Raw genomic sequence first — 18,560 nt, 5'->3', positions numbered from 1 at the left:
ATAAATAAAGCAATGTGGATTTTGTGGCTCTAAATACATATTCGTTTAACAAATTAAGATATTCAAAGCTTGAATAATTTTTTAAACGAACGGTAGCACGAATAATAAAAGACTATTAAAAAATGACACTACTAGTAACCATTGGCATAACAAAAGCAGTACCTTATGAGTGTATTGCAACATGTAGTAATCGTAGAAGAGGGGCCATTCAGAAAAAATTCTCTCAACATATATATCATACCCATTCATATATTTTAAAAAATAATAAAAACAGTTTAGTAGTTCTAATGAATTCATTTTTTTTTAATTTTGATTCATTTCTTTAATATTAGATTTTTTAGGGACGGGACTAGTAGTGAGGGTACGCCCCCTTCGCTGGCTAGAGTATCTATATGGATAGCTTGTGTGTTGAAATTGTAACCGTAAGCTTCAAAGATTAATTACAAGAATATCTTCAATGCATTCTTTAAAAATACCAATTTTTTTATTTTAAAGAGTTCGATGAAAAATTTAATGTCCAATAAACTCTTTATAATTTAAATTTAGAATAGAGAGTGACTTTAGCTCTACACATGTAAAGAGCCAAATTCATTCTTTATATCAAATCTTATAATCTAAATTTAAGATTTAAAATACTTTTGATTACTGCCTTGTAACGCTAAGGTGAAGCATTTTTTATGGCGAATAACTCTTTATGTATTGCCTTGTAACACTAATCTGATAAAAAAGAGGTCGCAATTTTAAATTTGTGTCCTAGATGTGGTTTGATAGAGGATTTTTTTTGGTGATGAGGGAACCCCTAGCGGAGTCCAACCACCATTTTTTGCGATGGATCTCGATCACCTGGGAAACCCTCAGCTAGACTAGCCTCGGCATCCCACTGCTCGCATCTCCCACTTAATACGGGTCTTTTAACAACTCATCCACAAATGCTTCCAATAAGTTCCTTTTTGTGGGATACTGGATCTAGGTTCTTTAATTCTCATGCTTACTATCCACACTTGTGACCAGTTGAGCCATCTCGTGGTGAGTTTGATAGAGGAATCTGATATCCATGCTTTGAAGGATTGTGAGGAAGTTCGAGGGCTTTGGTTTTCTTCTCAGCTCTATTTGCGGGTGGATCGTTGGCAAGTTGAATCATTACATGAATGGCTGAAAATTATGTTTGAGTCTTTGAAATCTGAGAGTTTACAGTTCTTCATCATGAGTTTGTGATTGTTATGGAATGATAGAAACAACATTGTCTATGGAAATAAAAGGAGACATGCATCTTACCTTTTCCATGGCATTTCTGATATGCTTCATAGTCCCGTAGATCAGGGACTCAAGCGCTCAGGTGATGTTGGTACCAAGCATACATGGCAACCCCCCCCCCCCCTTTGGTGTTATAAAAGTCAATACTGACGCTGTTGTTTCAGCAGAGAGGAAGATGTTAGTGGCGAGCGCTTTTTGCAGTGACAATTCTGGTGTTAGAATCCTCCAAGGCGTTGTTAATGTTGAGGTTGCTGAGGCTCAAGCTTATGCTTTACGGGGTAATGATCTCCTCTGCCGTTACCGGAGATGATGTTTTAGTTAAATCTGATGCGGCAACAATTGTTAGCAGGCTTCTTAATCTTGTAACTGCAATTGATCACGCCCGGTTTGCTTTCGTCATGTTAGTCGAGTTTGTAACCAAAGTAATGCATGCTCTTGTTTAATGGGGTGTCTTTTTCTAGTAAGGATTGTGTGTTTGACGAAAGTGTTCTATTTCCGGGTTTTTGACATTTTTGTGTTTCATAGACACAAAAATTCTGTTTTTGTGCCTCCTACCCCCAGCCCGCTATTTGAAATAGCGGGCTGCTGTTTTTTTAGTACCAGCCTGCCATATGAGATGGCGGGCTGGTAGCTAATTACGGTGATTAACTTAATCACCGTAATTAGCACCAGCCCGCCATCTCATATGGCGGGCTGGTGACTCCCAATGATTGGGGAGAGAGTTAATTACTCTCCCCAATCATTTGAAGCTGATTGGGCAATAATTGCCCAATCAGTTTATTTTTTTTTTTTTAAAAAATTATTTAACCAATGAATTGTAAATTACGTTAACTATTTTCGGGTTATTTTCGGACACTTCCGAGCGTTATTTTATAAAACAAATTTAAAGAATATTGTAGTTGATCTTTCAAACTTTATAAATGTCATTTGTAATTATTGTTTGAACCAATCTAAATTTAAGAAGTTAAGTTTGACATTAATTTTGAAGATCTCACAAATGTCGAATAAAGTTCGAGTAAAAATGAAAGTGATTTTAATAGTGATTTTAATAGCAAAGTTCGACTATATTAATATCCAATTTATTTTGAGTTAGATCTATTTTAATTAAGTGATTTTAATAGTTAAATTTGCCTAATAATGTAGTATTTGATTAATTGATTATAGGTTAAATTTTAGTAATTCACGCTTTTAGTAAAAAACACGACATTGCTATGCTATACTTTTTAAAAATAGATTAATAAATTTAGGGTTTATGATTTTGATTGTTATGAAGTGTTTTTACTGTTTTGTAAATAATTATAAAAAAGCCATACAAAGAAATTAAAATAAGTCAAATAATCAAAAATTAATGTCAAACTTATTGTTATAAGTTATTGTTGTACACATACTTTGCTATTAAAATCACTATTAAAATCACTTTCATTTTTACTCGAACTTTATTCGACATTTGTGAGATCTTCAAAATTAATGTCAAACTTAACTTCTTAAATTTAGATTGGTTCAAACAATAATTACAAATGACATTTATAAAGTTTGAAAGATCAACTACAATATTCTTTAAATTTGTTTTATAAAATAACGCTCAGAAGTGTCCGAAAATAACCCGAAAATAGTTAACGTAATTTACAATTCATTGGTTAAATAAATTTTTTTTTTTAAAAAAATAAACTGATTGGGCAATTATTGCCCAATCAGCTTCAAATGATTGGGGAGAGAGTAATTAACTCTCTCCCCAATCATTGGGAGTCACCAGCCCGCCATATGAGATGGCGGGCTGGTGCTAATTACGGTGATTAAGTTAATCACCGTAATTAGCTACCAGCCCGCCATCTCATATGGCGGGCTGGTACTAAAATAGAGCAGCCCGCTATCTCAGATAGCGGGCTGGGGGTAGGAGGCACAAAAATAGAATTTTTGTGTCTATGAGACACAAAAATGTCAAAAACCCTCTATTTCCAGCCAATGAACTTGTACTTTTGAATATTGTTTAATTAAAGTGTAATTTGCTTTTTCAAAAAAAAAATATCATCCTCTTTTCAACATAAAAGAATAAAAACTGATAATAACAAAATTATTAGATAAATATGTTTAATATTTATAAAAATTAAATAAAATCAAAAATTGAGTTTCAAAAAAAAATCAAAAATTATAAATTATAGAAACTATTGGACTAAAATCGAAAATCACATTTTTTATATTTAAAATTCTCTCCTTTATTTAGAAAGTACAAATCAATTCTTTAATTATATAATAAAATGAAACCTAAACTCTTAAAAGTAAATGTTAATTTTTTAAAAACCTTTAAGGTAGAGAAAAATGAATTATATACCAAATTATTTAAAAATATCATTATTTTTTAAAAATTGTATACATTTTATAATAAAAAGCGCAAATTGCTCTAAAACTCCTCACGTTTGTCATAATTCACAATTTGATACTCTTTATTTGAAAACCAAACGATTTGTTACCTCTGTTTTGATTTTGTAAACTATAAGGCCCTTCTGTTAGTTCCGTTAATAATTTGCAATTTACTTTCAAACGATTTGATACCTCAGTTTCAATTTTATAAACAATTTGGTACCTCGGTTTTAATTATGTAAACGATTTGATACCTCATTTTCAAACGATTTGGTACCTCACATTTCATTTCGTTAACGATTTAGTATCTATATTTAACAGAAGGGTTTTATAGTTTACACAATCAAAATTGAAAGATCAAATCGTTTAATTTTTAAACAAGGGATAACAAACTATTAATTATGATAAAAATGAGGGACCTTGGAATAATTTGCTCTAAAAATAATTGTAATAGAATGTAGAAAAAATAACATCATGTAACCTAAAAAAATAACCAAACCTTATATGGTAATTCTGTCACATTGGATACCATTTGAGGTTCTGCCACTATTATGACAAAAATCTTCAAATAAAGTTATTTTCTACTAAAGTTTTAATAGTTACCCAATCTTTAAGCAACATCCTTAAATCGTCGAAAAGCTACATTAGATATTAAAATGGTACACGTTTTGAGTTATTGTAGTAACATCTACTAAATGAAGTTGTCGTCATCGTATGGATCACATTCTCCAACGAGTCACCGTTTGTCTTGTTCGATCAAGAATCAGACTTGTTAAGAAGAGCAGTTTCTTCAAGTGTATAAATGGAAGTTAGACCAGCTAACAAATTTATCACTTCCTGTCTGTAAGTCTACTCTTCTTTCAGTTCACTGGTTTTTCTTTCTGTTTGTGTTAGTTTGATGACAGCAAACTAGATAATGTAGAATTTGATGAAGCAAAAAGATTTACATTATATTTTAGTTTTTAGTATAATTCGCTGAATTTTGAGTTTCTGGTATTATGTTCATGTTTTCTGGCAGAAATGATTGGACCAGTAGCAGTAGCTGTAGCTGTTTGTGTTCTGGGTTGGGTTTATCCGTCGCTGAAACCCCCGGCTCCAAAGATATGTGGATCTCCGGGCGATCCGCCGGTCACTTCTCCGAGAGTTAAGCTCAGTGATGGGAGGCATTTGGCCTATAGGGAGAAGGGAGTTCCTAAAGAAGAGGCTAAATACAAGATCATTCTAGTTCATGGCTTTAACAGCTCAAAGGATCTCAATTTACCTGTCTCTAAGGTGAACTCCACATTCACTCCTTAAATCCCTGCATCTCTTTACTTATGAAAGTATCTATATTGCATGGAAATTTATCGAGTTTTACATTTGTATGTTTCGTTTCTATTATTAAACGCTACAAAAAGAAAGGCAAATTGTGATATATTTTTGTGTTAGACAAAATTTGTCACAAATTTACGACGAGATTGTTACAAAACTTCATTTTTAACATTAAATTTTAAAATAACATTGTTTTATTGTGTGCGTGTCCAAGCGTCTAGTTTTCTAAATATGTGTCCATGCTACATAGAGCCTTTTTAATTAATTAAGAGTTCTAACATCTTAATCACTAGCAGCAATAATGATACATATAATTAAGTTGAAATGTGGTTTGATTTTCAGGAACTTATAGAGGAGTTAAGGATATACTTCCTTTCATTCGATAGAGCAGGTTACGGAGAGAGTGATCCTTTTCCATCACGATCTGTGAAAACTGAAGCTTATGATATTCAAGAACTTGCAGACAAATTGCAGATTGGTCCAAAATTTTATGTAATTGGAGTTTCAATGGGAGCCTATCCCATATATAGTTGCCTAAAATATATACCACACAGGCATGATTTACTTAACCACCGTTAATTTTACTTTCTTATCAAAATCATGTTTTCTCGTTTGCTATGTGGCACGGAAAGTTGTCGAGTCCTCATTTTTGTAAACGCTTATAGAACTCTACAAATTTATATTTATAACCTATTTACGGACATGGATACAAGAAACGGGACACAAACACAGCGAAATAATATTATTTTGAAACACCAAATTTTGGAATCGGAAAATGTTGACCGAATGAAATGTCCATGTATTTCGCATTTTTAATTTAGTATTTGAGTTTCGTTATCCATTTCCGTGCTACAAAGCTCGTTAGTATTGTTCCGAATCTTGTTATTTACAGGTTGGCCGGAGTATCCCTCGTAGTTCCATTTGTACACTACTGGTGGCCTCGTCTCCCAGCCGATGTCTCCAGAGAAGGGTTACAAAGGCTTCAAAAATCTGATCGTTGGACGTTTCAGGTTGCTCGCTATGCACCTTGGTTATTTTACTGGTGGATGACCCAGAAATGGTTTCCTTCATTGAGCATAATGGCAGGAAATGCAGCAGTCTTTTGCCCAAAAGATATGGAGATTATTCAGAAGCGGTCTGAAACACCAAGCACTGGTCAGGTAGTTATATATGTGATGCAGCATTAGCTTATAATTTTTTTCATGCTTAGATTAGAAATGTTCTATTCTTATGTTTAGGTGCGTCTACGGTTCAGTTCGGTTTGGTTTGATTTGATAAATTCTAAAACGAAACCATTCTATTAGCAACGAAAAGGTCCATTTTACTACTCCAATTTGGCACAAAAGATCAAAATTGTCGAAATTGACGCCTTTGGACAAATAAACTCACAACTCGATAAAGTTAAATCATCTTACTCTAGACATTTTAAAAATGACCTAACAAACATACATTTAGAGTGTCACCAAATTGTGGGTTTATCGTCCATAACCACCAATTTGAACTTTTTTATTTATCTTTAATGCTAAATTAGCAAAGTGAAATGAACCTCTTTTTAGTATCCAGCAAATATTTCCATAATCTATTAGTTCAATTAATTAAAATTTATAAATTTTCTTCGGATTAGTCCATATTTGAGTAAAATTTACATATGATTTAATATATATCAAAACGATGTTGTTTTGATTCTTGAAGTTCGGTTTTTTGGTCCATTTGGTGAAGCAATGTTAGAAACCAAACCAAAACCGAAAATCAATTTTCTACTCGTTCACATTCAAACTAATATTGTTAAACAATTTTTATCTGAATGAACTTTGGTCTGGTCTGATTCGGAAGCCTAGTTCGGTTTTTACTCAGCTTCTATTTCTGAATACAGGAAACGAAGGTTCGACAACAAGGTGATCATGAAAGTTTATATAGAGACATTATAGCTGGTTATAGTAAATGGGAATTTGATCCCTTAGATATATCTAATCCTTTTCCTAACAACGAAGGGTCAGTACATATTTGGCAAGGTTATGAAGACAGAATCATTCCTTATCAAATAAATCGATACATCTCAGACAAACTTCCATGGATTCATTATCATGAAGTTCCTGATGCTGGACATTTGTTGATCTACAAGAATGACTTATGTGAAGATATTATTAAGTCGCTTTTACTCGGATGAACTGCATATGTAGCACGGATACGGATATAGAAAAATAGAACATTTGGAGATAAATACAGTGAAATAGTGTTATTTTTAAGTTGCTTATGTCAAAAATAAAGTTTCATGTTCGAAACGTAAAATGTTGAATAAATGAAGTGGGTGTGCTAATTAGTGGATCATATTCTGTACTCTTTTCAAACAAGTGTCCGTTGCTATATCTGTTGTCTAAATAATTTATTGAAATCTCTCCGACTTTTTTTTTGTTGTCTTGACCAACAATTATTGCTGTTAGGTAATGTCTTCACACTCTACCTACTCCATAGTATTATTGATTCTAAGAGAGTTTAGAAAGTAATTTAATCTGCATACGCATAAGTCTAATTTTGGTAATTCAGTTGGGAACCATGTTAAAAAAAATTAAATCGGTGGATGAACACATTTGACCATGGGTTTACGGTTTAATCAATTAAACCAAATTAAATATTTATATAATGCATTTATCAAAAAAAAAATATCTATATAATGCATCTATATTTCTAAAAAAATTGACTTATATATAAAATTTTAACTAATAAATGAACTAAAATTTAATAATTGGATCACACTCTAATTAGTAAAGAGCAACGGTCAACCCGGTCCTTCAATTTGCAACTCAGGATCAAATAATCCACTTTCAGTTATTTTGATTAATTAAGGACAATATTTTTAATTGTTGGATGAATTAAAGATAAAACTGTACTATATGAACAAGTTTAGGGATGAAAAGACCGGTTGAAATGGACAAAAAGAGTAGTTTAGGGAGCGGTTGAAATGGACAAAAAGATGAGCTACTTAATTATGACTCAACCTAAAGTCAAATATAGGAGTGCTCATAGCCATATATCTATAAAAGCTCCAACTCATTTAACTAGTAATAAAACTAGTCTAAAATTTCTTCAATTTTCACATAATCTTTCTTTTTGCTAACTCCAATAATGTATGAAGCTGCTGCAGCAGCAGCAATTTTGGTGGTGAGTGTTGCAGTATTAGGACACAAAAGGGTAAAGCCTCCGCCTCCAAAGATTTGCGCTGCAGTCACTTCACCAAGAATCAAGCTTAGTGATGGAAGACATTTGTCTTATAAAGAGTGTGGTGTTCCTAAAGAAATTGCCAAGTTTAAGGTTATTCTTGTTCACGGTTTTGACAGTTCCAAGGACATATATTTGCCTCTCTCTCAAGTATGACTTCTTCCCAGATTTCTCTTGCATATCTAAATAGTTTATCTTATTATTGTATATTTGTATTTACCGGAAGTCCAATAATACATGTATGCACTGCGAGTAGCTCGTTTTCTAATTCATGAGTAAATAAGCGGAACGCACATTAGTTGTCCGCTCTTAGATTGGGCTGTAACGGTCGGAGAATGGTTATAATCTACATTTTTGAGACAGAGAAATGAATAGAAAAGGGGTTGTCCGTTCCCCTTTTTTTAAATAGGGGGATGATCTAGAACCATAAGAAAATTTCAACTCAAACCTACTTAAAAAGTTTGAGAAGAGTTACTCTTTATAAAATATAATAATGGAAGTTGTATTGCAAATTATTATCTATCGTTGGCCTCTATGATAAGATTTAGCGGCTCTCTCGCCCAAATAAATAAATATGGTTGTATAGAATTGAAACTATAATTTCTTTTTTTCTATGTTAGAGTTGAGGTTTAAAGGAAATGTTAATGATTGGGAATGTAGGAGATGATAGAAGAGTTGGGTGTATTTATCCTGACATTTGACAGAGCAGGATATGGAGAAAGTGATCCAAACCCTACAAGATCAGTGAAGAGTGAAGCATTTGATATTCAACAACTTGCTGACCAATTGCATTTGGGTCCCAAATTTCATGTAATTGGTGTTTCTATTGGAACTTATCCTATTTGGGCTTGCCTCAACTATTTACCACACAGGCACTACTTCTCTATTGTTACTTTTAATCCTTCCACTTATTTTTCTTTTCATTATCCTTCATAATAATATTTTAAAACCCAACTGGTTCAACTAAAAATTGGAAGCTAATCCGGTTGCATGCTTCTTTAAAACTGAAACTGCAAAATTATTAGGCCCTTTATTTACTAGTTAAAGTATAGTCCTTTATTAGTTTTTAAGTCCATTTTTACTTAAAATTTTGCATATGTGCTTTTCAATTAGCCAGCTAAGTTATCTTGTTTAATTATGCTAAAAAATTGTATTAACTCTATTGAGATTGGCTACAGGCTTGCTGGGGTGACTCTGGTGGTTCCAGTCATTAATTTCTGGTGGCCATCTTTCCCTACTAAACTGGCAAATGAGGTCTTTAGGAAGCAACTGAAGAGAGATCAAATAAAACTGAGCATTGCTCATCATGTTCCTGCACTAGTATACTGGTGGATGACTCAAAAATTGTTTCCTAATTGCTCTATCATGCAAACACACCCTATACTACTCAATCCAAGAGATTTTCAAACTATAAAGCAACTCTCCCAACTACCAAATCCTCATCAGGTACTTTCTTCTCTTTCCTCTTTAGCTCCCTTCATATTTATATATCTTATAACGTAGTGATAATGTAGTGATAACGTCTAGTAGTGGTAACATTGGAGGCTAATCTATTAGTTCTACCGTGAAATGCAAAACACTGTTTCTTTTTATAGAAATATGTTCCAAATATAAAATTTAGAATTTTAAAAGTGTTTATGAAAATAAAAATGAGACGTTGAAATCCGACCTGCTTGGCCTGGATTCGGACACTTGATTTCTCCATCAAGTACGACCTGAGCCTGACTCTAAGGCATGTCTTTTACATGTGGGATTGGCCTGTTAATTTAGTTGAAGTTGTGGTATATCAGAAAACAACCTCATCTCGAACCTGCATAAATATAATTCATGGGTCAAACTTGGATAATAAATATTAGATTCAAACTGAATAAAGTCGAGTTTGGATTTGCTTGTAAACAGGTCCGATTGGACAAAACTACCATAGATCGGCCTCGAATATAGGTAGAACACTTGAATTCACCATTATATTTGTGACAAAGTATATTATATTTGTGACAAAGGATTTTATATTTGTGATGACAGCACAAGATAAGGCAGCAAGGTGAATATGAATCGCTACATAGAGACATGATAGTGCATTTTGGGAAATGGGAATTTGATCCAATGGAGCTCAAAAATCCATTTCCTAACAATGAGGCTTCTGTCTACTTATGGCAAGGTCATGAGGACAAGCTTGTGCCATTCGAATTGCAGAGATATGTTGCCAAAAAGTTGCCATGGATTAAATATAATGAAGTAGGTGATGGTGGTCATTTGATGATTCATGAAAAGAAGCTTTGTGAAGCTATATTCAGGGAACTATTGCTTGGAGAAGAACCATCTTTTTGATATTCATTCTAAGAAGCACATGTACGGGTATGGGAACGAGAACTGGTTCGGACACGACAAACGGTATTTTATAAAAATAATGAAGTAGGTGATGGTGATCATTTGATGATTCATTAAAATAAGCTATGTGAAACTTTATTCAGGGAACTGTTGCTTGGAGAAGAACCATCCTTTTGATATTCATTCACTCACTATTCACCAACTTTACCGACTGCAATTTCGCAACTTTTCTTGTTGACAATAAGTAAGGATGTGCATTCTATTTAAACCGAACAATAGGGACGGAATTAAGATTAGAATTTCGGGGAGGAAAAAGTGGGTAATTATACAAAAATCCAACTTGAAGGAGTCTTTTAAAAAATAGTTTTGAGAAGGGGGGCTAACTATATAAAAATCCAAGAGTTAAAGGAGTTTTTTGAAGTTCACTTCAGACATGATATCAATATGTGAACCCATTGATAATCATGGCATGGATCATATTATTAAAACTGTATCGAATAATTGCACTAAAAAGAAGAGCAAATATATAATCATATACACTGGTAAGTGGTAACTTGCTGTACTGAATTATCACTCACCCCAAAGAAGTTGTAAATTCAATTTTTGCCTATTTTAGCAGTTAAAGTATATTTAACAAATTGCATGTTGACATTCTTTATTTTGCCTAGTAGCACAGTATTTAAAATTAAATCATATATAATAAAATTAATTACAAATTGAATTAGTTCCAATCCATATCAAACATAAACATCACGACTCACAATTTTTTTATTTTTTTTATGGGTTGAGAAAAGTAAGTTTAATTACTGAATAAAGTAGGTTTCCAACTTGAAAATTGTAGTTGCAATTGCAAATAATGGAATTCATGGGATGAGCCATGTGTAGCATGTCATTGTTGTTGGCCAATTGCTATGCCCTTTTGGACTATGGCCATTTTTTTTGGTCCCAAAGGACATAGTGACCCAAGTTTTAGGGTCTCATTTTTTAACTGTTCATCCACCCTACCCTACATATACTCTATCTTATACTACCATATTAAATTGTGAGGTTCATTTAGGGCTATATATTTGGTTTAGACCGAATCGAATCTAGATTTTCTTTTTTTATTTTACAAAATCAAACCGATCTCACAGGAATTATATTTTCAAACCGAATCAAACTAATTAGTTCAGTTATATTTTTGCTTTTCCGTTTGTTCCAAAACCAAACCAATTTTTTTTTTGAAATTCTTTAACAATATCAACCTAAACTGAATTTTCCGGTTCGATTCGATTATTTGAGTTGGATTGATTTTCGCAAGCCCCTAGTTCATCTATCTACCCTACATATACTTTAGCAACTTAATAACAATATTGAATTGTACATGGCACTACACACCACACCTCACATTATACACTAACTTACCAGACATATTCTCACAGTTTAAGAAGAGGTCATGTGCACCAATAAATTCATTTATAAATTAGAGGGTGTAGTGTGATTTAATGTCATGTTAAAAGAAAAATTATTTAGTGTCAGAAAGAATACATATTTCTAAACTGGCTAGCCAGCAAAGCATGCCGGTACTCTCATTGGTTAGAAACAGTATCTGTCGGCAAAACTCACTATTCACCTAATTATAGACCTCTCCAAAATAAAGCTACCAAAATCTTACATTTTATGCATTGAGTCAAAAAATATGTGAAAATGAATATGCATTTCTACTGAAAGACAACTGCTAAGAAATTTCCAGCAAAGTGATAGGTTGTAATTATACATGACAGGTATATATGATACTACTATTTTGTTTTTACCTAACAAACCCAACAAATATAAAGTTAAGGGAATGTTCCATTATTAGTCAAATAAATGTATATCTGTCCCCAAAATAGCTATAAACAATTGAATTTTGCACTTAAAAGATATACCAAGATTGATAGTCTAATTCAGATCATAAAGGAAAAAGATTGATACTTTAATTCGCATAATTTAGCTCTAAAAAAGTTGGCAGTGAAAGAATATCCAAATGCTTGTACAAATAAAGGAATATCCAAATATGGAATAAGGAATAATGAGACATACCTCTGAATCAAGATGGAGACAACATGTTACAGTTGTAATAAGATTCAACAACCCAGAGGTAGAGCTGCAACACTTAAAAAAGAAAAAAGAAAAAAGTATAGAAATCTATCAGCAGTTGGAACATGGGACTTTTTAGCAGGTTAAAATTGTTAAACAACAAAAAACAACCGCATAGGCTTAGTACTGTACCAAGAGGTCAAAATAGCTGCTGCTGTTGCCTCTCTGCTGATACTACCTCAGACAGTCAAGTTGTCTCCAAGGGTCAACACACATCAGAAAAGCAAATCATACATCATCTCCATCTTTGGATTCCTGAAATACAGCATAACTTATCAAAAATACAGTCAGGTGATTTATTCTTTTCTCATTTTTTCCTTCTTTCTGGGCATATGCAGTCATCTTGAACTATATAAGTTTGCTAGATCTGTATTTTTGTTATTTATATTAAGGGATGGTCTCAAAAGAGTATTTGTGTTGATGGTTGATTGGTTTTCTAGGCATGGTTTATCAGACTACAGAGCTTCTTCTAGCTCAGAAGGAAGAATCAGTAGATGATACTCCTGCTAATTCATCAAAAGTTAAGCTCAGTGATGGAAGATATCTGGCTTACAGGGAGCAAGGAGTCCCCAAGAACAAAGCCAATTACAAGATTATTCTTGTCCATGGCTTTGGAAGCTCAAAAGAAATGAACTTTTTGGCACCTCAAGTAACAATCATTCAACTCTCTTCTCCATCATTATAATGATCTAATTGTTTATTTTAAATTTCATTTTCACTACTTGGGGTTACATCTACTAGATTTTAAGACCCAAGAGTGTCATTGACTTGGTAACTAGCTAGAAATGAATCAAAGATTTTAAGAATAAACTTTTTTAATGCATAGAAATGGCTCAAAGGCGACATTGATCATCCTATACTCGCTGAACTGTCTACTCAATAGCAGACACACACTTGAACATATATGTAGCAAAGACACGAGGAGAAACGGACCACGGAAACGGACACGACAAAACAGTGTTATTTTAAAGTTTCCTATGTTAAAAATGAAGTATTGTGTCCGAAACGCCAAATTTCCAACACGTTCCCGGAACGGGAAAATGTTGATTGGTTGAAGTTTCCGTGCTATTCAATATGGGGACGTTGAATGCTAGAAACACTAGGGAAGGGATTGTGATTAAACACACATGTATAGAACTTTCATCAATCCTACTTCTAAAGATCTTGTTCTTGTCTAGTGTTCATTTAAAGGAGTAATCAACAAAGATATGACTGCTTGTTTGAAAAATGTAAATGTGCAAATAAAATGAGTTTCACATTCATTTAGTTTTCAGGATCTAATAGAGGAGTTGGGAATATACTTTCTGCTGTTCGATCGAGCTGGCTATGGAGAAAGTTCTCCAAACCCAAAACGAACTGTAAAGAGTGAAGCACTTGACATTGAAGAACTTGCTGATCAGTTGCAGATAGGATCCAAATTTTATGTGATAGGAGTTTCAATGGGATCATACCCTATCTGGAGTTGTCTCAAATATATACCACACAGGCAAACATCCTAGAGCTTTTCTAGATGAATTTCATTTAAGATTTGTGTGATACTAACCTCAGAACCGTGTGTGCAGGCTAGCTGGTGCAGGACTAATTGTCCCAGTTATCAATTATAAATGGCCTTCTCTTCCGAAAAATTTGATCAAAGATGATTACAGGAAGAATCTCATCCAATGGGCACTCTGGTTCTCAAGGCATGCACCTGGACTTTTACATTGGTGGGTTACTCAAGATTGGATTCCCACAAATTCTGTCCTGGAAAAGAACCCATTTTTCTTTAGTGCTCAAGATTTAGAAATCTTAAAGAGGATACCAGGATTCCCAATGTTAACCAAGGTAACCATATGCTCTTTATGCACAATTTACACCAAGTTGTACTTAAAAAAAAAAGAGCAGCAAATGAGCATATAACAAGTATTGATGGTTTGTGTTTCCATCTACAGGATAAGTTAAGAGAACAAGGAGTTTTTGATACCTTACGCGGTGACTTCATGGCAGGTTTTGGAGATTGGGAGTTTGATCCTATTCAGCTAAAAAATCCATTCCCTCAAAATGAAAGCTCTGTTCACATCTGGCAAGGTTATGAAGATAAGGTTGTGCCATATCAACTTCAAAGATTTATATCAGGAAAACTACCCTGGATTCGGTATCATGAAGTACCTCACGGTGGACATCTAATAGTACATTACAAGGGTTTATGTGAGGCTGTTTTGAGGTCACTTTTACTTGGAGAAGAACCTCAAAAACTAGAACAAGTGCATCCTTAAATTGCTCCTTAATTTGTCACATAATCATTTCTTGATTCAAAATGTGCATTATTTTTTCTCTTCATCTCTTTAAGTAGATTAAATTTAGAAAATGTAAACATGTGTCGAATTCCATTTGTCATCTGAAAGATTGGAGTGAATATGATTCTTTCTTCTGTGTGTACAAATGTGCGAGTCTTGCAAAACTCGGTGAAACTACATCTTGTAACTTGTAAGTATGATGCAGGCTAAAATAACAAATGTTCATAAACCAAAGTCTCCGCATTTCCTTGGCTGCATTCTGCAACTAAATACCATATTCAAGTAAGAGCCAGCCGAGTCAAATGCAAATTTAAAGAATGTTTTAGCAATTCATTTGTCTCTGCACAATGCATATATTAAACATACTGAAGCTGAGTCAAATGCAAATTTAAAGCAATGTTTTAGAAATTCACAAACTTCATTCAGGCATTTTATCAACTACCTTGCAGACAAAAACACAGATTTGTAAATAACCATGTCAAATTGGTTTTACACATTGAAACACCAAATCCAGCATAATTTCTAAAAATGTAAAACTAAGTCTGCTAACCTCGAGCTAGAGGAGAAAAGAGTCCCTCTCATTAGCAGTTTCGGAAGGAAACTTTTCCTTAAATATTTAAATTTTGTTTAAAAATAAAACTTAAATATCAATTTAAGTGTTAAATTTGCATATGATGATCAATAAGAATTTATTAATTTGATCAAAAATATCTAATGCACGTGCAAAGATCAAGGATATATCGTGACCAATGAGATATATTTTTGATTAAATTTGATGATAAAGGTTACTTTTCTATTAATTGATCAATAAGTTCAAATTAAGGGGGGTAATAGTTATATAAGCCACTTAGAAATGTTTTAAGCATTCAAACCATTATTTTTACAGTTTTAAAGGGACCGATTCACCTTTTTATAGAAAGATTAGGGATGGGTTCGTCTTTGAGCATATACACAACTTTTAGAAGTGAAAATCATAAGTTTTATAAGAGCAAATAGAGGAAGCAATGTAATAGAAGTACTTTGTGTATGATAAATTGAAGCAAATTTTATGTGATGATATCTAAAATGATAAGCACTGATAAATAAAGTCGTGGATTTAATATTTTCCACAAGCGTTTTTTTTCCAGCCGGGCTAAAACAACATATACACACACACATTAATACATTTTTAACGATTAAGATAAAATATATTTTATAATTTATAATTTATAAGACTATATTTAAAATTAATTTACCTATAAATTATATCTTTTTGTATTTAATTTTTTTAATGGTTATATGGTTAAAAACCGTAAAACCGAAAAATCGAACCAATTTAAATAGTTAACCGTTTAAAATTTTAGGTTTAGGTTTTAAATTTTAAAAACCGTACTATTATGAACCGGTTTATAAATTACCTCAATAGACCGGTTAACTGGTCCATGCCCACCCCTAATATCAATATTTATTTTTTAAATTATTTTTAAATCAGGCAATCGAAATACAACTTATGGGAAGTCAGGGGTCCATGTACAAAGAGAGCTTTGTCCATCAGACCAAATCCCTGAAGTATATTTAATTAACTAATAGTGAAACTAAACGGAAAATTATTTATAAAAATGAAAATAAAAAATTATATTATTAATTATGAGATATGTAGGAATCTGAAAGTACGTATTAAAATTTACGAATTTTTACCACTGGATTTAAACGTTATCATATTTAGCAAACATTTTGAAGCATCTAGAGTGATTCTTATAGGAAGCGTCATTTTTTGTTGCATAATAAAACAAATGGCTGAATACAACCAAAAGAATGCACTTCATGCTTTTGGTATTTTCAAAAAAAATGTTTTCTTTTATATCCTTTTGTATAATATTTATAAATTAAAAACAAATTTCTCAATTTCAATCTTATGAATATTATTATTATTATCTGAATAAATAAAAACTCAATTTATCCATCTAATTTTATAAAATATTTAATTTATATAAAATCAACTTTATTCCTTAATTAATAACATTATGAAACATCAAACAGTAAAAAAAATGTTAAATAAAATAAGAAGGAAAGAGTCAGAAAATTTTTATAGTGCATGTGTTTGACATTTCAACAATAGTTTTATTAATATTAGAATAAATTTTTAATTTATTATTAATATTAATTTATTTGATAATTTTAAGGTTTTTATATGTAAAAATTTATTTATATTATTAATATTTATATTATTAATATTTATATTATTTATTTTTAATTAAATTAAATAATATTGTAACTATAAAGCTATAGTATAAATTAGAACACAAAATTAATTTTATTACCAAAACATATATTGTAAAAAAATAAAATTAACTGTAATTTTTTTGTAAGATAGAATTACTTTAGGTTATGTATTAGCAGAGATTAGCGGGAATTAGTGTTTTTTTAATAATTAACGGAAATTAATTAATATTATTTTTAATTTATTTAAATCGGTCAAATAGCAGGCTGTGGAAAGTCGGGATCAAACCTTCAACCTCATACACATAAAGCCTTACCAACTAAGTTAAGCGGTCAAAGTACGAAATTAACTGTTATTATTAACCAATGAGCTATAGCTCCAGGGGCGGACCTAGGAAGAGCGTATGATGGGCAACTGTCCACCTTATAATTTTGAATCCCTTTAAAAACTGTTGATTTGAAATTGAAAAATATGATTTTGTCACCTTAAAATATATAGTTTGTTCACCTTAAAATTTATTTGTTGTCAATTTTACTCATCTTATAAAGTTTCAATATAATGTTGACCACCTTATAAAATATTTTTGGGTCTGCCACTGTATAGCTCAAATGGTATAAGCGCTAAGCAGCAAACTGCTAGGTCGTGGGTTCGATTCCTCCCGCGAGTGCTCCTCCAAATTATTTAAAAAAAACTGTTATTATTAGATGGCTTTAACCACCATAGGATATGTCTCAATGATTTTATAGTTTTTTCAATATATTACTAAAAATGTATAAATTTTATTAGTTTCATATATTTGTAACTCTAATAAAATTATACTAATTTATTTTAGAATAAGGTTAATGTGAGCATGAACCGTCAGTGTTTATGGAATTTAAAAAAGCATGAATGCGTGAAGAAAAGTATCGCTAATAAAAATTGAAAACCATAACATAGCCTTGCAATTGCTAGCATTATATTTTGGAAAAATGATACTAATATAAACCAATAAAAAGCCATGCATGCAATAGTACTTCTACTTTAAGAGAAGGGGAAGAAAAACAAAGAGAAGTTTTTGTCCAAACGCAGAAAACAAGTGACAAGTGGCATAAACGTGTCAACAAGACTGAACAGTATGCGGGGTCCACTTAATATCCCATGTATTAAGGCTGTGGCCTTGGCAGTTACTTCTACCTCATTTTCACATTACTAAGCTAAAACTGCATTAGGATTAGCAAAAATGTGTAAATTTCAGTTTATACCTAATGGAACCGGAATATTATGAGCCGAGTCTTGTGGGATTCGCCCACCAAACGAATCTCGAGACTCGTTAAAGAATTTGAATATGATTTAATACCACCCTTTTTTACTAAGAGTCCATCAATACCGAACCAAACTAAAATCGAATTAAATTTTCAAATTCATTAAATTAGTCAGTTCGATGAATTATTTTATTTTGGTAAAGTTATTTTAGTTCATTTTACATTTAAATTTTACCAAAACTCTTATTTAAAAATAAA

General features: G+C 32.1%; 3 protein-coding genes and 1 long non-coding RNA gene across 5 annotated transcripts; 3 read left to right on the top strand and 1 right to left on the bottom strand.

Annotated features, from left to right (window-relative positions):
* The first annotated feature begins 4,212 nt into the window (after positions 1 to 4,212).
* Positions 4,213 to 7,251, top strand: LOC126656896 (uncharacterized). Its single transcript, XM_050351522.2, has 5 exons — positions 4,213 to 4,455; positions 4,631 to 4,884; positions 5,266 to 5,477; positions 5,816 to 6,083; positions 6,797 to 7,251. Exons 2-5 carry the CDS (start codon positions 4,633 to 4,635, stop codon positions 7,088 to 7,090), a joined length of 1,026 nt encoding a protein of 341 aa, XP_050207479.1. The 5' UTR covers positions 4,213 to 4,455; positions 4,631 to 4,632; the 3' UTR covers positions 7,091 to 7,251.
* On the bottom strand, positions 5,966 to 12,809 carry LOC126656904 (uncharacterized). The gene is made up of 4 exons (XR_007633287.2): positions 12,718 to 12,809; positions 12,529 to 12,600; positions 9,809 to 9,949; positions 5,966 to 6,060 (listed from the first exon to the last, which is right to left on the bottom strand). It is a non-coding gene; the product is annotated as an uncharacterized LOC126656904 (long non-coding RNA).
* On the top strand, positions 7,955 to 10,669 carry LOC126656883 (uncharacterized). Of its 2 annotated transcripts, XM_050351516.2 has the most exons (5): positions 7,955 to 8,289; positions 8,800 to 9,011; positions 9,318 to 9,585; positions 10,039 to 10,080; positions 10,162 to 10,251. In XM_050351516.2, the coding sequence occupies exons 1-4, from the start codon at positions 8,047 to 8,049 to the stop codon at positions 10,078 to 10,080; spliced, it is 765 nt and encodes a 254-aa protein (XP_050207473.1). In that variant the 5' UTR covers positions 7,955 to 8,046; the 3' UTR covers positions 10,162 to 10,251. The 2 variants fall into 2 exon arrangements, with proteins under 2 accessions (XP_050207473.1, XP_050207467.1); XM_050351510.2 differs by lacking the exon at positions 10,039 to 10,080 and having other exon boundaries at positions 7,966 to 8,289; positions 10,162 to 10,669.
* LOC126656876 (uncharacterized) lies at positions 12,551 to 15,007 on the top strand. Its single transcript, XM_050351501.2, has 5 exons — positions 12,551 to 12,876; positions 13,026 to 13,234; positions 13,860 to 14,071; positions 14,148 to 14,409; positions 14,517 to 15,007. Exons 1-5 carry the CDS (start codon positions 12,651 to 12,653, stop codon positions 14,838 to 14,840), a joined length of 1,233 nt encoding a protein of 410 aa, XP_050207458.1. The 5' UTR covers positions 12,551 to 12,650; the 3' UTR covers positions 14,841 to 15,007.
* The last annotated feature ends 3,553 nt before the right edge of the window (positions 15,008 to 18,560 follow it).

Source organism: Mercurialis annua, linkage group LG1-X, assembly GCF_937616625.2.
Source record: "Mercurialis annua linkage group LG1-X, ddMerAnnu1.2, whole genome shotgun sequence".
In the NCBI taxonomy this organism is placed as follows: Eukaryota; Viridiplantae; Streptophyta; class Magnoliopsida; order Malpighiales; family Euphorbiaceae; genus Mercurialis; species Mercurialis annua.
Note: the sequence above shows the minus strand (reverse complement) of the source record. Positions and strands in the feature narration are given on the sequence as shown.